The 18546-nt window shown below is 44.1% G+C and overlaps 1 protein-coding gene across 8 annotated transcripts in view; it reads right to left on the bottom strand.

Annotated features, from left to right (window-relative positions):
* Positions 1–18546, bottom strand: part of Lubel (Linear Ubiquitin E3 ligase) — a 26352-nt gene extending 7806 nt beyond the window's left edge. For 2 of the 8 annotated variants that reach the window (XM_083080408.1, XM_083080402.1), the window contains exons 1-13: positions 18367–18546; positions 15011–15100; positions 14461–14862; positions 13115–13249; positions 12522–12749; positions 11410–11870; positions 9945–11122; positions 8686–8981; positions 8472–8567; positions 7905–8063; positions 7163–7525; positions 6912–7095; positions 123–6025 (exon numbers count right to left, since the gene is read on the bottom strand). In XM_083080408.1, the coding sequence (XP_082936534.1) occupies positions 123–6025; positions 6912–7095; positions 7163–7525; positions 7905–8063; positions 8472–8567; positions 8686–8981; positions 9945–11122; positions 11410–11870; positions 12522–12749; positions 13115–13249; positions 14461–14862; positions 15011–15100; positions 18367–18528 (9657 nt within the window). In that variant the 5' untranslated portion in view covers positions 18529–18546. Of the gene's footprint in view, positions 1–122; positions 6026–6911; positions 7096–7162; positions 7526–7904; positions 8064–8471; positions 8568–8685; positions 8982–9944; positions 11123–11409; positions 11871–12521; positions 12750–13114; positions 13301–14460; positions 14877–15010; positions 15101–18251 lie in introns of all 8 variants that reach the window. The other 6 variants (XM_083080400.1, XM_083080401.1, XM_083080403.1 and 3 more) reach the window with 6 other exon arrangements.

Raw genomic sequence — 18546 nt, 5'->3', positions numbered from 1 at the left:
GTCGACATTGATCCGTCAAGGGTTCGGAAGAAGTCGATTCTTGCGGCGACTCTCGTTCGCGAGGAGGATCTTTCGACGCAACAAGGGAATCGCGTCACTTTCGGCAACTCTCGTCTACTGACCTCCCGCTCCGTCTTGGGAGATCCCTGTCTCTTGCGCCTGATGCTTTCCAAGGCTTTCCTCTCGGTTCTCTCCTCGCCCTCGAAACGACGGATGCAACTGGCTACGAGGGAGAATCGTTTCCTCGGCGCCCGATTCACCCCCTTTAACGCGTCGTCGTCGTCGCCGTCAACGTTCCTCCCGATTTTGACCTCTTTGCTCCCTGTGCTCGCCCTTCGACCTATCTTCGCTCGTTTCGGGCTCATCGCCTTCTTCGTCTTATCATCCACGACTGATATCGACTGATTCTTCTCCTCGATTTTGCTCGCTTCTTCCTCGAGCCTCGGCTCGCTCGTCTTTGAATCGGTCGCTTTTGACTGGATATCCTCCCTCGATTCCGCACCTTCTTCCAACTTTGCTGAAAGCAAAGCCGTCGCGGGATCTGCGATGTTAGAATCCGAAATTTCAAGGTTCTGAGAAAGTTCCCGATCGATTATTTCCGGCTGAATTAGCCCCGCGATAGCTTCTGTCAATGGAGGCTGCAAATTATTCCCTTCAGCTTCTCGCGCGACTTCAGAATTACCTTCCGTTCTGTTCGAAATGTCGACTTCCTCTCGTATTGTATCGTCGGCTTCTTTAACGGCCGTCTCGAGCTGTTGTTCCAAGTCTTCGCGGACTCGTACATTCGTCTCTTCCCCCTCGGACGGCAGCTCCTCGTACACGTCTTCCCCCGTCGAATCCTCGAGCTCGCTCGACCTAATCTCCCGTTCATCGACCGAGCCTTCGGACAATACGGAATCACGATCGTGGCTTTCTGTTTCGTACGAACAAGTGACGTCTCCCTCGCTCCCCTCGGACCCGCTTGTCCGCTCCTCTTCCTCGGATTCCGATATTTCGGACCTTATCTCGTTTAGCGTTTTCTCCAACAACAATTCCGCGTCCGTGAACTCCTCGGAATTGCATTCCGAGTTATGATCGGAGATGTACTTGGCCGTTTCCGTGTCCTCGTCGCTCTCGAAATCGGAGGAGCTCTCCTCGATCGCGTCTTCGATTTCCAATCGTTCGTTAAAATTCGCCGAATTCTCGTCCAACGTGGACTCCAATTGTATCGATTCGACTTTCGGAGGCTCCTCGGTTTCTTCCGCGGTGCTGCTCTTTGCGTGATTCTCTCCCGGAATCCGCTCGTCTTTCGCATTTTCCGTAATTTCAATCGTTGGATTTAATTCGCCATTATTGGATTCAATTCGATCCGTCTTCGAATTATCCCTGGAATCGATTTTCCGCGCGATCGGTGGACTCGGCGCCTTCACTTTTTCCTGGATTTTCAGAGATAATTTCGAAATTGCCTGCGACGCTACCGGCAATTTAGTCGATATGCTTTTTAACAATCGCGTGTCGTTTAAATTTATCTTAGAAGGGCTCGATGGGATGATATTTGTAGATCGCGCGATTTTTCGATGCACCAAAACCGGTATCTTTGACGGTGGAAATATTTTAGGTTTCGAATTATCCTTTCCATTTTCCGTCGAAAGTGCTTTCGTTGACATTTTATCTTTCGAAATTTCAGTTTCGTGATTTATAATCTCTTTTCGATTTTCACAGGTCGAAGTATCTATTTTAATATTTTTTGACATTTCCGCTTTTTTATTCCGATCGACTCCGATACTTTTATTTTTAGAAGATTCGAGTTTGCCATTTTCAGTATTTCCCGATTTTTCTCGGTTTTTAAGGTTGATCCGCGCCTCGGAATTATCGATCGCGAGTGTTTTCTCCGCATTGGACGCTTTCTTATTAATTTTATCGCTTCCGGTCTTTCGCAGATCGGTATCGGTTAACGATCGTTTAACAGATTTACCCGGTTTCCCGTCCGCCATTTTGTCGCACGTCGACTTTACGGGTTCTTTAATTCGCGACTCGTTACCTCGCATCGGCCCTCGATTCCTCGACGTCCTGGTAATTTCACTGGCCGTCGCCCTCGCTTTTGTGACAGTCGTACTGTTCGGGCTCGTGCTTTTACGCGGCGAACCCCTCCTGGGTACGATGCCGCTCGACTTTCTTACGACCTTAACGGGCGACCTTCTCCGGACGATTTTTTTAAGGGGCGATCTATCCTTTACGACGGGTCTCGCGATTACGCTTTTACGAGGTTGCTCCGCGCCCTCGTCCAACGACTCGTTATTCGGTAATTTTGATCTAACCGGTTCGTTACGCGCGACGATCGAGACGTCGTTTCCGGGCGAATCGACGTTCCCCGCCCTCCCTCCGTTTGTTGTATCAACATCATCACCGGTTCTACCCGATTCGACGGTATTCGCAGCGACGTCTTTTATCGGCGCGCAATCATTCACCGTTATTACGGGCGATTCCGAGATCTTTATTTCAAAGGTATCGGATACGCCGGGCGTCACGTCGCCGATATTCGCCGTAATAGGAGCCGAAAACGAGCCCTCGTTGATCGGGGAGACGTTCTTCGCCTGGCTTCGCGACGCGAAGAATATATTGAGATTTTTAAGTGCGTCTAAGATGCTGAAATTCGACGTTTGCGCGTCTCGCTTCTCATCAGATCGAGAGACCTCGTCCCCGGGATGAGAAAAGCTCTCACTCGATTTCTCGATGGATGATCGAGGGTCATTCAAAATGTCATTCGACGAGTTATCAACGATATTCGTTGATGGATCATCCGCATTTTTATCGGATGTTCCATCAGTACCTGCAATAGACTCTTTGGACTCTACCTCGTTTTGCTGCGAAAAGCTCTCGCTCGATTTATCGAGGGATGATCGAGGGGACGAGATGTCATTCGACGAGTCATCAACGATATTCGTTGATGGATTATCCGCATTTTTGTCGGATGTTCCATCAGTACCTGCAACAGACTCTTTGGACTCTACCTCGTTTTGCTGCGAAAAACTCTCACTCGATTTCTCGATGAATGATCGAGGGGACGAGATGTCATTCGACGAGTTATCAATGATATTCATTGATGGATCATCCGCATTTTTGTCAGAGATTCCATCAGTACCTGCAATAGACTCTTTGGACTCTACCTCGTTTTGCTGCGAAAAACTCTCACTCGATTTCTCGATGAATGATCGAGGGGACGAGATGTCATTCGACGAGTCATCAACGATATTCGTTGATGGATCATCCGCACTTTTGTCGGAAGTTCCATCAGTACCTGCAACAGAGTCCTTGGACTCTACCTCGTTTTGCTCCGAAATTTGGACATCTGTCAAAGTTTTAGAGCCACCTAAGGTATTTGACGTGAGCAAAGTATCTTCGAGGTGAGTATCGATTGAAGGGGAGGATCGTGACGCCTGCGTTAAGCGATCGTGAGCAATTACTTGTTGGTTCTCTGTTGGAGAAGGTGGTCCTTGTCGAGCTGAGTCCTTCGTCGAGCTGTCGGATTCCGCCGGATTCTCTTTTCCCGGATTATTGAAATTCGCCGCAGAGTCCGCTAATGACAGCGGGACACTCTCGTCGGTTCGTAATTGAATAATGGATAAATCGCCGGTCGTGCTTTGCTCGACGGGCACGTCCGCTCCTTTCAGCGTGGTTTCATCTTTAGCGTCGCTCGCGGGAGTGTGATATGCGACCGAAATTGTCTGTTCTACTTTTTCCGCAACGTGCGCCGCATCCTTCGCCGCGCTTGGCTTTGTATCACTTTTATCGTGACGCAACGTCGCCTCGAGATTATCGAATATTTCGACGACGGACGGTGATTTCGCGACCGGAGATGAAATTGGGGGAGCCGACGAGGTGGCAACATGATGCGAATCGCTCGAGTGTCGCTTTAATTCCCGCGTGTTAGGGTCCTGTTTGGATTCCGTATTAGTAGCGTGAGAAATAGACGGATGATCACGAGCGATCGCACTCTTCTGATCGGAGATGTCCGTCTCCGATCGTGTCTGAGAGACAGTTTTTAGAAGCGGATCGATAATCGCAAAGGCGTTGTTATCAGCGGAAAGCTCGTCGCTAGGCGCGATGGAAGAGTCGCTCGCTTCCTTTGATGGTGATGATGATGATGATGATGCACCGATCAACGTATCATCGGATGCGACTGTGAGCTCGTGAGCTTCTCGACAGACGATGGATGGATCATGAGTAGATGATGTTAACGATTGAAAGCTCGATGATTCACCTGGAGACGCTTCCTCGACTGATCCTTCCATTGATAGGGGTTCGCCTCCAACAGATCTTTCCCGATTGTCACTTTCCGCAAGTGTGTCGACTATGTTTAAAGAATTCTTACGTGAACGTACAGCCTCCGCGATGTCCGCTTGCGACGTCCCTGTCATCGGTTCTGTTATCGCGATCACTGTTTCTTCGGGAATGTCCTTCAACTCAAAGTCTATCGCGTCTGAGAATATTTCGGGTGTCGGATCCCTCGCGATGTTAGTCTGCGAAATGTTAGCTTCGTGTGTGTCCAGGTTACGTACCGATCTAACATCCTGCTGCTGTTGTTTGATATCTGGAACGCTCGACCGGGACTTTGCCATCCGAGAATCTGGAACCTCGCATTTGACAATCTTGTTGCTGCTCGATTTTGTTAAGGGATCTTTCGCCTGATTATTACTCTTCTCCCGAAGAAGCGATCCATCAGTTTCATCCGCAGTTGCCGGGACAGACTTCTTCTCGTCGTCGTTCCTCGCTTGAAGAGCGACAACGTCCGTTATAGCCTCGGCTGTTTCTTTGGCCTTCGTGCTGCGTAAAGTATTCAATCGGTTCATAAATTCAACATCAGCGCTCGTTACGTCAGCATCACCTTTCTTGGACGACAGGACTTGCATCGCTTGCATGAAGGGGGTTAAAAACTGCTCCGGCAGCGATTTCACGGCAGACATCAGAGCTTCCATCGCCAGAACGTGCGATTCGTCTTTGTGCTCGGGAGTTTCTTTCTTGATGTGCTGATCGGATCGCTCCGTCGCGGAAAGATCCTTTCCTGATACATTCGCCGCGATCGAGACATCATTCCCCGACGACTGTTGCAAGATGTCGACCTGTTGTCGAGGAGCACTCGAGTCCCGGAAAGAGATGCCAGGTGCTTCGTCCAATTCCGACTTTCCAACTTGGACGAGTGACCCGTTGTTCGCGGTGGGTCCCGCTGTATCAAGTAATTCGGGAGCACTCCAAGTTTGCGGAGAAGAGGATTGACCTGGTTCCGTTGTGTCGGGCGCAGAAATTGCGGGCGAGGAGGAGGATACTTCAACCTCAACGTTACTCGATGATAATCCCCTCTGTTCAACTTCTTCTTGCCTCGCTGTTTCTATTGTTTCATCGATCGATGTCGTCGCGAGGTCGACATCACGTTGCGTTTCGCTCGCTTCCTCGCGCGATCCTTTCGCGTCCACATCGCCTTCCTCGAGTCTCGACGACGTTTCATCGATCGGACGGTCAACGGTGTCGTTTCTCGAGGAGGATTCAGGTGCGAGTGTCGAGTCTGTCACGCTCTCTCTCGCGATATCATCGATCATCGTCGTCGTCGCGGGAATTTCGATGTGCGACGCGGCTTCTACTCGATCCAGGCCCTCGTTCGACTTGGAACACTTCGAGCCTTCCCGCGAATCTACGGTTGCCTGTCTTTGCCGCGTAACAAGATCGCCCGGCATCGCTACATCGGGCGCTTGTTGTACGGCCCTTGGGACCAGATTTGCATCGATTAGAACAGTGCTATTACCATCGTCAGTGCGCTCGTACAGATTATCAGACTTATTATTACCCAATTTATTCGGGGGGTCTTTCTCGTGTCGCCAGTTATCGGTCAGTTCTCTCAGGGCCGCCAGTTGCTTTTGAAAGTCGGCCTGCAACGCCACGAAATGATCAACAATTGGTGACATTACCTGCTTCCGCGCCTCCGTATCGGACACATTCGCAACTTGTTCCACGGCTCCCGCCCCCGTCCCACCACCGACCGCACCCGCTGCATCTGCAAAAATGGAAAATCGAAATTATTTTTATAATAAATATTAAATTATTAGAATTGACCAAATTGTTATTCTAGTTTTTATATGAAATATAATTCAAAGGTCACCTTTATATTTTTGAAATGCGTGATAAAATATCAAAAAATGAGAAGAAAAACACATTATATACAGGGTGTCCCAGACTTATCGAATCAGCCGTTAATGGCAGATTCCTGAGATTATTTGGAGACGAAAATTCTAATACTAAAATGTTGAGGAAGACATAGTTTCGGCGCTACAAAGGATTAAAGATTACCAATTGGCGCGCCGCGTTCAAGGACATAACATATCGAGGGGTCCGCGCAACAATATCGATATCAATAGAGGAATTGACATGAAATAAAAAGATATGTTTAAGTGGAATTGAAACTTTAATAACACGAAAACACTACAATAATAATTATTTTAATAAAACGAAAACACTACAATAATAATTATGTAACATGACGCAGTCAACAAATTTATTGTTCAAAAATGTTCATAAAGATGTTCAAACTACTGACTACTGTCGCATCGAAGACACAATCGCGCTCACTGCAGAATCCTATTTTTTATTTTATATTGATCTCTCTATCGATATCGATATTATCACGTTGTACACGGGCCCCTTGTGCTATGTCCCTGAGCCCAGGAGAACGTAACGCGCCGATTGGTAATCTTTAATCTTTTGTAACGCCGAAACTACAACTTTCTCAACATTTTGGTATCAAGATTTTCGTTTCCAAATGATCTCAAGAATCTACCATTAACGGCTGACTCAGTAAGTCTGAGACACCCTGTATAAAGTAACACTAAAAAAATGTTGGAAATAATAAAAATAATTAATCGTCTCCAAGAGCATCCACTGACCTCCATGCGGTGCAGCCTCGTCGTTTTCCACCCCGACCGGAGGACCCCAGATCCTCATTAAGAAGGGCTTGAGCTGATTTTTCTGCAGCTCGAGCAAAGCGGCGTCCTCGATCCCAGCGTTGTTATCGAGAGCTCTGACGACGTCCGCGAGCGCAAAACTTCCCCTCGCCATAATTTGCTGGCACTGTCGACAATCGAGAGGGGATCACGATGGATCGCTCATCGATCAAGAGGGCTCATTTTATACGCACTTTCTGCTGTCGGCGCCGAATGGCCGCCGCGACAGCGTTCCACACGTCGCCCTTGGCCGATCGTAGAGCCTCTCTCGCCTCGGCCGGCGACAGGACGCCGATGCTGTTCTCCCTCAGTTCCTTGCCCTGCGCGGTCACCAGGACCCGCACCGTCTCCACCAGATGCGGCCACTGCGTGTGAAGCCAGTCGATCGGATTCGACGCGCCTTGCGCCAACGCGACCTGGACGTCGTCGGTCGTGAATCCCTGCCTCTCGGCCTCTCGCAGGAGCTCCACAATCTCCAATCCCTGGCGGGTCAGCGTGGAAATCCCCTGCTGGCCGGAACTGGGACCTGCTTCCGCGTATCTCGGTTGGCTGGGTTCCTGAAATGCGAAAGTTGCCATTGGAGATCGTTTTAAATCGGCGAAAAGGATGAGCTGACACAATAGACGATGTTACTTGGTTTATGACTAGTCGCAGGACTCCGTCGTCGTGGATTATCTTTGATTGCGCTGTTAAATGCTTGTTTAGATTAATATTAGAATTATATTTAGTTGTAACTGAAAACGCATTTTGTGAATAAGCATGAGAAATATATGATGAGTAATCTATTTAAGCGGTTGGACGATGCTAAAAAAAAGAAATAAAAATATCCTCCCTACGTTCACACCGAGGCTGATAATTATTGCGACTGGATTGGATTAAGGATCGATGAGGTGTACAACGAAAAATCCGTGAGGCTTGGCTTGTAAGCGAGTTTACCCTGGAACGATAATAGAGGTGGGACGAGTCGATGGAGTTCCTTCTGGTTCGTTCTCTGCTTTTCTGGCCGGATATCACCAGCTGTTGTTCCTGGAATGATCGCGGATACAGATCGGGACTGTTCGCGAATCTGGTCTGCTCCTGAAACAGACGCTCCGACTTGTCTTTTCACTAGAACGCGATCGATCGTGAAAACAAGACATCTTTTACTTGACGATCGGCGTCCAACAATTTTTTCAATCTTTACGTATGCATTTTATATCTTACTCATTACTTTGAAATATTCATTATAAGAATTTGTAAAATTTATTTGCTATAATTATGTAAATATAAAACAAATATGATAAATAAGTGAATATAATTGTATAAATTAATTATATAAATATATAAAATTATTATAAATTTTTTTTTATAGTATCGTGTATCCATATATAATAAAAAATGTATATAATTAATTTATTAATTTATTATTTTATTAAATGACTGATTCATTTCTTTCGATTGCTCTTATGCGATTTTAATTAAACTTGAATTAAGTTTTTAATTCATTCGCAATATTGCGCTCACCTCTCCATCGCTGTCATCGTAATACAAATAACTCTTTGACGTAGCCACTGACGCGGATCTTCCAAGAGTCCCTTTCGCAGGGAGATAATCGTAGGTCTACAATATTTTTTTTCATATTATTTGTAATCTATTAGATAATTTATTTGTTCGTATTTATTTATCGAATATTTTGATTGCAAATAGTATCTTTTTTATCTAGATGATATACACTTACTTGGGTCGAGATATTTTGTGGTGGAGGAGATGTTCCTGTAGACACCGAATGACTCTTTAAAAGTTTCCCTCGCGTAGCTTTTTCCTCCTGCGGCGTCGCGTTCGCGCCTATTTTAGAGATATTCGTAGTCGAGGAAGAGGCTAATGTTGATGATGATGATGATGCCAAATTTTCAGCAATCGGCGATGATGCCGCGTCTGCCAGTTCCGATGACACTTCTTCTGCTCCTGAAGCTGAGGTCGTGACTGTAGCTTTAGAACTCTCCACGAGAGGATTATCTTCTGAAGCGATTGCATCTGTAAATTAGAAATTTTTTTCATGATTTAATGCCAAAGTTGTTTCATTTTATTTGAAATTTGAAATTATTGTTTTAAATAGATTAATCTGAATGATCAGTTGCTCTAGTTATTTTCATATATTGTCATTCTCAAGGTCACCCAAGAAAGCGCATTTATAACGCTTTTATTTTATTTTTAGAGATCGAAAAAGAGAGGAGAGAGAAATGACGAATAATCTGTTGGCAAATTTTACAAAATTCGATTTCACAAGATATTGTTTAATTAACGCAGCTATTAATCTGCCAATTTTGCAATAATTAGCACGTGTAATCAATACTATTTCAAATATTATTAATAATTTAACAGAACGTTATTAAAGTAATATCCGAATATCAGGATAAGCTGGACAAAATTTAATCTTTCGATAGAAAACCTTGGAAAATTTACATTGTTACGTGAAACTTTTGGTTTATCTTGAAATAAATGAATCTTTTATGCGTTGTTGACGCGTTTTAATATCGCCGAGCCAAATGCTTTGGCAATCATTTCCATCGATGGTTCGCCCCGGAATAAAGGAACATATGCCAAATGCACGCTCGTGCTTGAAACCGTCGCATCACTTGAATGAATAATATAGTGCCTCAGACATGAACGCGATAGATGGCCGAATTTCAAATACGACTATGCATTTGGTCCCGTTGTAGCCTTGTACGAAAAACAGTTTCCATGTCTCTTTATTATTCATCCAAGGGAATACATCGAAGGATGGAGAACAACCGGTTGTAGCGGCTCCTGACTGCACTGCTTTACGTATAAAAAGGAAGGGAAGAAAAAAAGACAAGAGACACATGCGTACAAATATAATCTGGGTTGTTGGCATTTCTCTGGACGGGAGTAGGGGGGAAAGCGAGCACGGATCCTGGAAACGTCACTTGAATAGCTTGGTACCGAAGGAGAAGCTGATTGTGCGCTTCGGTCTACCTTTGTTCCTGACGGATCCGCTATCGCCGCTCTCTTCGCTGTTCGAGATCTTCAACAGATTGGTCCGCTTCTCGAGATCGCCGACGTTGCTCGATTTAGCTTCGTTTTTCGGCTGCTCGACCGGATTGTCGTTCAAGGTGCTCGGCGGTAGCGCGCTACTCTTGGTCTTGCAGCAGACCACGCAGACGCGATCGTTGATCTTGTTGATGAAGGTGCAGTGCTCGCAGGCCCACTCCTCTTTAGGGATTTCCATCAGGTCGACCGTCTCGTTGGCAGCGACTTTCTTGGACGACGCATTTCCGGCTGTACTCCTCTTTGTCGTCTTTGGGTCCTCTCGGGACTGAGATCTTCGCAGCTGCTTCTTTATATCGACGTTCTCTTGTCTCTGCTGTTGAGCTTCTGCAACCCCTATGGAATCCTCGGGTTGTTGACCCTTCTCGATCGATCGCTGGCGACTTTGAAGATCATCGGTCGTCTTTTCCTCGTGTTTCCTTATTGGCGTTTCGTTGGAGGATGTTTTCCTAGGACCTTGACTGTCGGACTCGAACGAGGATCTGCGGGAGCTTCGTTTGGAGATCCTGTCTGGATCGTCGAGAGCGTCCCTTCGCTGAGACGACTCTCTCTTTGCACGGATCTCGCGCTCTCGAGAGACATCACGAGTCTGCTGGTCTCTTTTTACCGAACGTAACTCGATTTCATCCTTGTTCGCGCGATTCTTGTCCCTATCCGAATCTCCTTGAGAAGACTGTCTTTCCAAAAGGCGCGCTCGTTCTCCGGGTATCCTTTTCGGAGAGGCCACGTCGCGAGAAGGCGTCTTCCTAGCCTGACCGTCGCTCTCGAAGGACGACCTGCGAGAATCGCGACGATGATCCAGCATTATGTCCCTGCGAAGGGACGACGCTCTCTTCAACGCGTTCTCCACTCTCTCGAAATGATCGTCGGACGAGCTCGTCACTCGTGCTCGACTCGGCGCGTTGATCCTTCGATCGGAGGACTCCTCGTCCGTGCTTTGCCTTCGACGGTCGCGGTAAGTTCCGTTTTGCACGCGTTCCAGTCGATCTATTCTGGAAACCGAGCGCTCGTCGTAGCTTCTCGAGGGCGTCGAGTACCGTTTACTAGATGGGCTCTCGGACCATTGATCCTCGGTACTCACGATTCTCTCCTCCGACATTAATCTCCTGAAAAATCATCGAAATACGAACGTGATCGTAGATATAAAATATGAAATAAACATTAAACTAAGTCTACATTTTGTGGAAATTAAGATTCTCCAGTCATAAAAAATTAATCTATAATAGAAAAAAAATAAGAGACTGCTTTCAAGTTTTAATCTCAAGCAAAACAATAACTTTAAAATATTTCTAGAAAATCTTTAGAGGAATATTTAATTAAATAAAATTAAAGTAAGAATTTGAAAAAAAATATTTAATTTTTATTTATAACATTAATTTCCTTTTTCACTTACTCTTGTCGACCTCTAGACACGAGATTTCTGGTATCGTCGTGATAGTTTCGTTGTCGTATGCTTCTGGACACGCTGCCACGTCTACTCCTGGACCCTCGGGAGAGTCTGTCATCATCGGATTCATCAGAGTTCTCGGAGCTCGCGTCTGATGGTGACCCGGGCGATCTTCTCGATCGCGATCTTGAAGCGTAGGACTTTTTAGATTTCAGACTGGGGGACGGTGATGCGTGCCTCGATCTTCTGCTGGACTTTATACTTCTAGCTGGACTGTGCGCTCTAGAAAGAGATCCTGGATAGTGCGGGGGCAGCATCTGCGCCGAGGGATAGCTCATGGGGTATCCCCACATGCTTGGATGATGCAGACTCATGGCGGAACCGCTCATCGACACGTCCCAGGAGTTGGTCGGCGGATACCACATCATTGGCATGCCACCGGGTCCCAAGTGTGCCACTGACTGAGCCTGAGAAATGATTTTATTTACAGATTGATATTTTCATTAATTTAACATTACAAGAATTCCAAAAATACTAATGCAATATTTTTATTCTGATGATATAAATGAATAAAATTGTGCATAATGTTGTGAGGAATGTGAGAAAACTGATTCCGAAAACGAATACAGAAGAATTAAACTTTTATGCGAAGGTTCATTTTTATTTATATAATATTCCATTTTATTTAAAAAAAATATTATTTTTCAGCATTATAATTGTATATTAAAATATTCCAATTTCTCCCAAGATTGTTAAGATATTTTTCATGATAAAAAGAGAGAGCAATTTACTTTCACGTATTAAAGAAATTTACTTTATGAATTTTATTATTTCACTTTTTATATAAAGAATAAAAATTAAACTAGATTATGTGAAGCATTAAAATATTAATCAATTGATCCAGAACTATATTATTTTGATGTTATCATTTAACATTACAATTTATAATTTCATTATTTTAATTAAATTATTGATTATATTATATTTATATTTTTATTGTGTTTTTTAATTATTTACTTTATTGTTTGATTGTGAAATTGATAATCAATCAGAGACAAAGAATTAACGTGATAAAAATGAGCTGAAAACACTTATTCTATCGAGAAAATCAAACGTACCTGATGCATGGCCGGATTCCACATGTGAGCAGCGGTTAAATCGCAGACGCTGGCCGATTGCATCATGGCTCTAGGTGGAGGCGGAGGTGGAAGCGGCGGTGCCGGTCTCGAGCTGCCTAAGCTAAGTGGTCTTCCGCTTAAAGTGTCCCTCGAGGGGTCCGAGGATGGGTGTCGTCGCCTATTTGCGTCTTGAGCTCGCATCGCCTCCTGGTACTTTCTGTATCTTTCCTGAAGAAAAATTCGCAGTTTTTGATTTTACAATTTTTTAAATAATAGTCATCGTTAACTCTTCAGACTTAAGGTCATAACGATATAAATGATGGCAAAATAAAATATCTACATTCAAAATTTTCAATAAATAAAAATGATGCGTATTTATAGTTCAATTAATTATAAAATAAAAATTAAAAAATAACGAATAATTAAATTTATACGAATAATTATTATTTGATTCTGAAAGTATCTTATCTATTTGATAAGATGCATATAAACTTTATAATTTTATAGAAATATATTCTGGGTTTATTTCTTTTTTTTTATGTGAAAACTATTTGTTTTTTTAACGATTAAGAAAGATCCAAGCAACTTCTCACCTGTAGAGTAGACATTTTGTCTGTTCCTGATCCTGAAGTATCGTTGGAGGATGCGTTTAAAGTATTCGTAGATTTCGATACTCTCGAGTCCGGCGGTGCTTTCGGATTGGCAAAGTTGCGCTTCAAGCTCCCGACCTTGTCGATCAAAGGGAGAGGTGTAGGGCCTTTGGCTAGCGCCGACTTAGCCTAAGCGCGAAACTTGGACTTAATTACATATCGTGAATGAAGGAACAGCGCTCGGGGTGCTGTAGATGTTCGTGTGCGAAACTGCGCTGATGTATATTTCGTTAGAAAAGAAAAAAAAACGTCTGGGTAATCGTGACTGCGATGGACTAGAGAGACAGATTGTCTTCTAAAAAAAATATAAAAATAAATAAGTCAATACATGTAAACAGATGAGCTGCGTGAAAAATACTAGGAACAAAAATCTTGTAAAGTCGAACACGTCGTGAAATGGTTATTTTTAGACGTGGCAGGTTCAGCTACGGATGATCCAGTCCGTATCAATCAAGTACATGTGTAGTACACGCTGAAAAGAAATCGATACACCGGGTGTGAAGATCAGTCGGGATGGTTCCTGCAACGGTGTGCGTAGAAAATACGGATCGATACGCCGTCGATAAGAGGATCGTGATCGTGATCGTGCGCGAGGATGATCGTGTTCACCGTGTTCACCGTGTTCAACCTGCCATATTCACCGCTCCTCGCGGAAATCGTTTCTCGCGGTAAACGATCCGATTTACACGGCACGACAAATGTCCGACATTACGACGGCGCCGACGTTTCTTTCCGTCTTTTCCGCGTCATTACGTCAACGATGAAACTGGAAGAGAGAACAGGTTCAGTGAATACGGCATTAGTGTTTTGCGGTAACATGGTGTATTAAAAACCAGCGACAACATGTGTACAATATAAAGTCTCAACGTAATATAGAATCTAGTAGATGTCAAGAGAGGGAACAACAAGTTAACGATCATCTGGAGCTCGCAAGGGGACGAAAAGTAAGAAAGCTCTCGGCTGCCTCGGTGTGACGTTTCGAGTTAAAGCTACGTCGTTAGGTTGTAATCAACAACATCGTATCAAAATCGTGGCATTTCGTTCGTCGGGGAGGGAGAGGCACCCGGCGCGACGGAGACGAGGTCGGATAAAACGGCGACAAACAACAGCCTCTGATCGTCGCCGAGATCGTTCGCCAGTCGCAACCCATCTCCATCGAGCACGAATGGTCCCTTGGAAAAGGATCCTTGGCTTGGGGTTGGGACTCGTTGCGGTTCGCGCGATTCCCTGGCTCTTGCCTGGAACAAGATTTCACGGACGCAGTTTCAGGCGAGGATGCAGTGGCCTACCTGGGTGGCCTTGCGATTTCTTCGGGGGGGTGGCACCGGCGGTGGACCCAACAGGTTCTCCCCTTTCGGGGGCAGCGGCGGTCTGCTCCTGCTCGCGTTGTCGGTCAGGATCCTCCTGCGAACGTGGCCCTTCCGCTTCGGGTGCTTGTGATTCATGTCGTCGCAGGCCTCGCAGAAGTTGTCCTGGCACGTGTCGCATCGCGCGAACACGTTCTCGGTGCCGCACAGGGCGCACTTACCGGCGTACCGGTTGCACTGGGGCATCGGGGGTGGTTTCTGGGTCGGGAACTCGATGATCTCGTAGTCGGGGTCACCACAGTCCCCCGAGAGCGACGGCGGGGGGACTTTCGGGGGCGTCGGGGGTCCATGTCGCTGCTCCGCTTCTCGCTGTTGCTGCTGCGCCTTAGAGATTAACACTGTATGTAATATAAATAAGTTGATTTGTTTGTCGCAAGGATAAATTCAATAAATACAGGTGGAATAAATTATTTCACCAAATGATAAAAAAATATTGAAATTTATAATATGATTGAGTGAGAGAAAAACGTACCATGACCCAATGGGGCATGGATCTTGCCATCCGCAGCTTGGTGGACGGATTCGATATGGCCATCGGTTGCCATCGTTCAGCTCCCGAATTCTAGAAATTGAGAGCAAAATTTTGTTAATATTTTTTTTCAAAACGATAGAGTGATTATGTCACAGACATTTCTGTCACATTTATTCCTCAGAATGTTGCAACAATCTTTTATAAAAAAAAAAGAACATTCTCTTATGAAATTCCCAAACGATGGCACCTGAGAAATAGATGTTACAGCTACTATTAAAAAGAAATTATTATAGTTGCAAATAGATTTCGAGGAGCCTAATCATTTGGAGCACGCAAACAACGGAATTGAGTATCTCGTCGAGCTAAAAATCTCAAAGAGAGAGAGCCTAGACGATCTCAAAGAAGCCTGGCAGTCTTCTAGCCGCCATAACAGTGCCAAGTATGAATTGATGTCATCGCAGCCTCGTAAGCTCGCGCTCTTACGAGGCCCCCGAATGGTCTCGTGTAATAAATTTTTCTCCAAAGTAGGCATCGTCGGAAAGCGGGGAAAGCGTGACGTCAGAACGGCGATCCAGAACGCCGGAAGCTGGGGCCGAACCGGGGATCTATTTCTGCGGCCGGGAAAAAGCGGCGTGTTCCGCGTCTAGAAATAAAACTGAGCAGCGTGGTGTGTGTATGTGCGTGTATATGTGTGTGTGTGCGTGTGACATTTATTTTTCTCCGCGTGGGTGACAGAGCGACACGACGATACCTTTCGTCCTACGTGAAATATCAAACGCGTCTTGTGCCACATTTAAATTCGAGATATTTCTGATCGCGTTTCCGAGAACAACGGTAATTAAATACAACATTGATGATCTCCAAATATATAAATCGGAGCTTCCGAAATATATTCGGCGAAAATGCATGTATCTATTAAAAGTTTCCTTCTCCTCCCACTCGTTTCCTCTTATCGCGCTTGTCGTATTATTTCATCGGCGAGTTCGATCGATTGAAGACATCTGTTATATACCTGTTATATATCTGTTACATATCTGTTATATATCTGTTATATATCCGTTATATATCTGTTACATATCTGTTATATATATCCGTTATATATCCCTTATATATCTGTTATATATCTGTTATATATCTGTTATATATTTGTTATATATATCCGCTATATATCCCTTATATATCTGTTATATATCTGTTACATATCTGTTATATATATCCGTTATATATCCGTTATATATCTGTTATATATCTGTTATATATCTGTTATATATCTGTTATATACATATGATTACAGTAGCCAAACAAAGCAAACTGCGAGTGTAACCACGTCACGAAAGGCTCTCGCTCGGGAGATGCGAATTAGTCTCTTGAATTAGAGCCGCTCGTATCTTTAGAACGTTCACATTTCTGTTCTCCTTGTTTCCCAATGTTTTTATTTCTATTTCGCGCAGCGCAGGATTTCCGATGAATCCACACGAAGGATGTACAAACTGTGTGTGTCTTATAATGCTCTTGTTGAAACTTTCACAATGCAATATTTTTTTTAAATTTTATTCCCGTTACATGAATTGTTTATCTTCCCTCTTCCTTATATTTTTTATTCTTTTTTAGTTTGTTTTTTAGTTTATTTTTATTTTTATTTTATTTTATTATTTTTTAATGTTTTATTAAAATTATTATGCAACCGAAGGGAATTTCCAGCGAATAAATTTATATTTATCTTTATCTTCATCTTCAAAATCGTGAAATCGAAAAATAGAAATCGACAGCTCAATCTTCTTGCAATTAAACAAATACATGTGCAACAATTATTAATTTTTTACTCTGTTAGAAATAAATATCTCTTTTCTCCTCACAGTTGCACGCAATTTTATTTCCCCCCTCTTTATATATTTCGTCTCCAAGCGTGACGAGGTGAAAAAAATAAATAAAAGAGAAAGATAAATGCAAATTGAGCGTTCATCGCGAGATTATTTCTCGTCGAAATTGCACACGTCTACGCGCAAGTTGGAAATCATCCAACTTCTAGTTTATCCAAGAGAATTCCTGTCCGTAAAACTTCTTTTTTCGCTCAGACACGTCTTGCGCATTTCATTAGCGTTTAAGAGACGAGAGCGCGATGCAATTTGAAGATCCGCTTATGCTTTTCGTCACATTTCCCACAATGAAACGCACGATAACCTAGCATAGTTACGGGATAATTAAATAATGATTAGTATGCAAGGGGGGAGCAATCTCCGATAAGGGCTCTCAAAACCGGAAGCAACTGTCACGCAGTCGGGGAGCACGAGTTTAGATAACGCGTACACGTTAATTGACTCAACGTAACCTCCTCCTCCAGCAGTGTGAGAATTTTACGCTTTATCTTTTGTTAACGTTACTTCTCATTTTAGAGAAAATAGACTGGTACCCGCATCGGGAGAGATAGCTGCGTAAACGCGGCGCTACAAGACTGGCAATCGCGAAGCAAAGACTTGGATAACAATGCAATCGATAATTATTCTCCAAATAAATTCCTTTTTCACGTTTGACAAATCGAATGTATTTTGAAATAACGAATATTAAAATTGAATATTCACTCTTTCTCTGAATTTTTCGACGCAATTAAGTTGTGTTCGAATGAAAAGATTTTCTATGAAATTTATTTTTATATTCTTTTATAAAAATTTTTATAAAATATAAAATTTATTTATAAAATACGAAATTTATTTTTATGATATTTTTTTATAAAAATTTTTATAAAATATAAAATTTTATTTTATAAAATTTTTTAAATAAAATTTTTAGATTTTTTAAATAAAAAAACGGATAGAGATATTATGTTAATAGTTGCTTTCCGCGACACGAGTTTGATCGCGTCATCGGTAATCATATGCGCGATGTAAGATGTTCGAGGCATGTAAAAAGCAATTTGATCGATCTCATCCGGTCTCAAGAACTCGTCGCATTCGATGCACCTATTGCGAGCTCCGATTTATATTACCGGTCCATTTAATATTCATTATCACCGCCTGAGACGGGACACTCAATCAATCGTTTCAAAGCTCTGAGATCTCTGGGAACCGATCAGTAGCTCTCGTATCCTGATGACATTTGTCGTTGAACCTCATCGTTGGAGGAGAGATCGCTGCCATTTTACATTTTCCGACCATCTGAAACGCGTGCAGAGAGAGAGAACCGCATCTCTCCCGATATTAACCGGAGGAACGGTGCTAAAGAGGCACGTCGAGACATTTCTAACCGCTGGGGAAGGTCTCCGGCGAGCGCAAATAGCCGTCCGATCGAGTCGAGGAGACGAGGAAGGATGGCACCGCCGGGGGGTCGCACTCCCGGAGGACGGATATCGGCGCACTCACGTTCATGTGGGACACCTCGCCGCCTCGGCGCTTCGATTCTCTTCCGGTTTTCCTCGGGAACTGGTCGCCGCGGTACTGGCCTCCCCGACTCGCCTGGCGCGAGTCGCATCTCGCCGCCGAAAATCTATTTCCGTAACGCCACGACCGCTGGACCGCCGCCATCGTTCCTTGTCTCCTCGT

Source organism: Camponotus vicinus, unplaced genomic scaffold (genome assembly GCF_025532165.1).
Source record: "Camponotus vicinus isolate PSW18456_S1 unplaced genomic scaffold, iyCamVici1.0 SCAF_10, whole genome shotgun sequence".
NCBI classification, from domain to species: Eukaryota; Metazoa; Arthropoda; class Insecta; order Hymenoptera; family Formicidae; genus Camponotus; species Camponotus vicinus.
Note: the sequence above shows the minus strand (reverse complement) of the source record. Positions and strands in the feature narration are given on the sequence as shown.